The sequence below is a fragment of the Acanthisitta chloris genome, unplaced genomic scaffold (genome assembly GCF_000695815.1).
Source record: "Acanthisitta chloris isolate BGI_N310 unplaced genomic scaffold, ASM69581v1 scaffold26820, whole genome shotgun sequence".
Classification (NCBI taxonomy): Eukaryota; Metazoa; Chordata; class Aves; order Passeriformes; family Acanthisittidae; genus Acanthisitta; species Acanthisitta chloris.
The window spans coordinates 6,772-8,409 of NW_008652604.1; the positions used below are offsets into that span (position 1 = coordinate 6,772).

General features: G+C 44.1%; 1 protein-coding gene across 1 annotated transcript in view; it reads right to left on the reverse strand.

Moving 5' to 3' along the window:
• The window catches only part of HOXC5 (homeobox C5), a 1,530-nt gene extending 1,058 nt beyond the window's left edge, over positions 1 to 472 (reverse strand). Inside the window, exon 1 of the mRNA XM_009077911.1 lies at positions 13 to 472. Within this exon, the coding sequence (XP_009076159.1) occupies positions 13 to 472 (460 nt within the window). The remainder of the gene's footprint in view (positions 1 to 12) is intronic.
• Between the last annotated feature and the right edge of the window lie 1,166 nt (positions 473 to 1,638).

Below are 1,638 nucleotides of genomic sequence, written 5' to 3' on the forward strand. Positions count from 1 at the left end.
CGAAAGTTTTACCATGGCTCATGTGGAGTTTGGTCATCCAAGGATAAATTTGTGGAGGTTGTTGCTGTTGTTGCTGCTGCTGGAGTTGAGTTGTTCCTTGTTGTGCTGTTTGCACTGGCTCAGCTTTGATTTCTGCCGAGCTCTTAGATCTCTCTTCCAGCGGCGTGTTCCCACTCTTCTGACTGTAAATCCCAGGATTTAGGGTTGGAGCATCCTCTCTGGTTAAAGGATGCCCTGAAGAACCCATGAGAGTGCAGGGAGGTCGCTCGGGGTTAGCTCGGGGGGTAGCAGAAGTGACCGAACCTCGAGGGGAGGTACAGGACAAGGGGATGTTCCCTTCCAAACCTTTGGAGCGATACCTGTGTTCTTCAACCTCAGGCATAATTCCATAATTTCCATAACTTTGCATGGAATAAGCAGGAACGGGAGGATTTGGTTGATTATAAAACGAATTGGCCACGTAGGAACTCATAGCGGAGGAGAAGAAGAGGAAAAACCCCTCAAAAAATCAAGGAGAGAGAGGAAAAAAAAAAAAAAAGAATAAAAAAGAAGGGAGGAAGATTTGGGGAGGGGATTTTTTGCCTCTTTTTAAGCTCTTTTTCCTCTTCTTTTTTTTCCCTTCTTTTTTTCTCCCTCTTTTTTCCTCCTCTTTTTGCCTCCTCTTTTTCCTCCTCTTCTTTCCTCCTCGTTTTTCCTTTCCTCTTTCCTCCTCTTTTTCCTCCTCTTCTTTCCTCCTCTTTTTCCTCCTCTTCTTTCCTCCTCTTTTTCCTCCTCTTCTTTCCTCCTCTTTTTCCTCCTCTTCTTTCCTCCTCTTTTTCCTCCTCTTCTTTCCTCCTCTTTTTCCTCCTCTTCTTTCCTCCTCTTTTTCCTCCTCTTCTTTCCTCCTCTTTTTCCTCCTCTTCTTTCCTCCTCTTTTTCCTCCTCTTCTTTCCTCCTCTTTTTCCTCCTCTTCTTTCCTCCTCTTTTTCCTCCTCTTCTTTCCTCCTCTTTTTCCTCCTCTTCTTTCCTCCTCTTTTTCCTCCTCTTCTTTCCTCCTCTTTTTCCTCCTCTTCTTTCCTCCTCTTTTTCCTCCTCTTCTTTCCTCCTCTTTTTCCTCCTCTTCTTTCCTCCTCTTTTTCCTCCTCTTCTTTCCTCCTCTTTTTCCTCCTCTTCTTTCCTCCTCTTTTTCCTCCTCTTCTTTCCTCCTCTTTTTCCTCCTCTTCTTTCCTCCTCTTTTTCCTCCTCTTCTTTCCTCCTCTTTTTCCTCCTCTTCTTTCCTCCTCTTTTTCCTCCTCTTCTTTCCTCCTCTTTTTCCTCCTCTTCTTTCCTCCTCTTTTTCCTCCTCTTCTTTCCTCCTCTTTTTCCTCCTCTTCTTTCCTCCTCTTTTTCCTCCTCTTCTTTCCTCCTCTTTTTCCTCCTCTTCTTTCCTCCTCTTTTTCCTCCTCTTCTTTCCTCCTCTTTTTCCTCCTCTTCTTTCCTCCTCTTTTTTCCTCCTCTTTTTTCCTCCTCTTTTTTCCTCCTCTTTTTTCCTCCTCTTTTTTCCCCTCTTTTTTCCTCCTCTTTTTCCCCTCTTTTTTCCTCCTCTTTTTTCCCCTCTTTTTGCTGCTTTTTTCTTCTTTCCCCCTCTTTATTCTTCCTCTTTTCCTTCTTCTTTCCCCC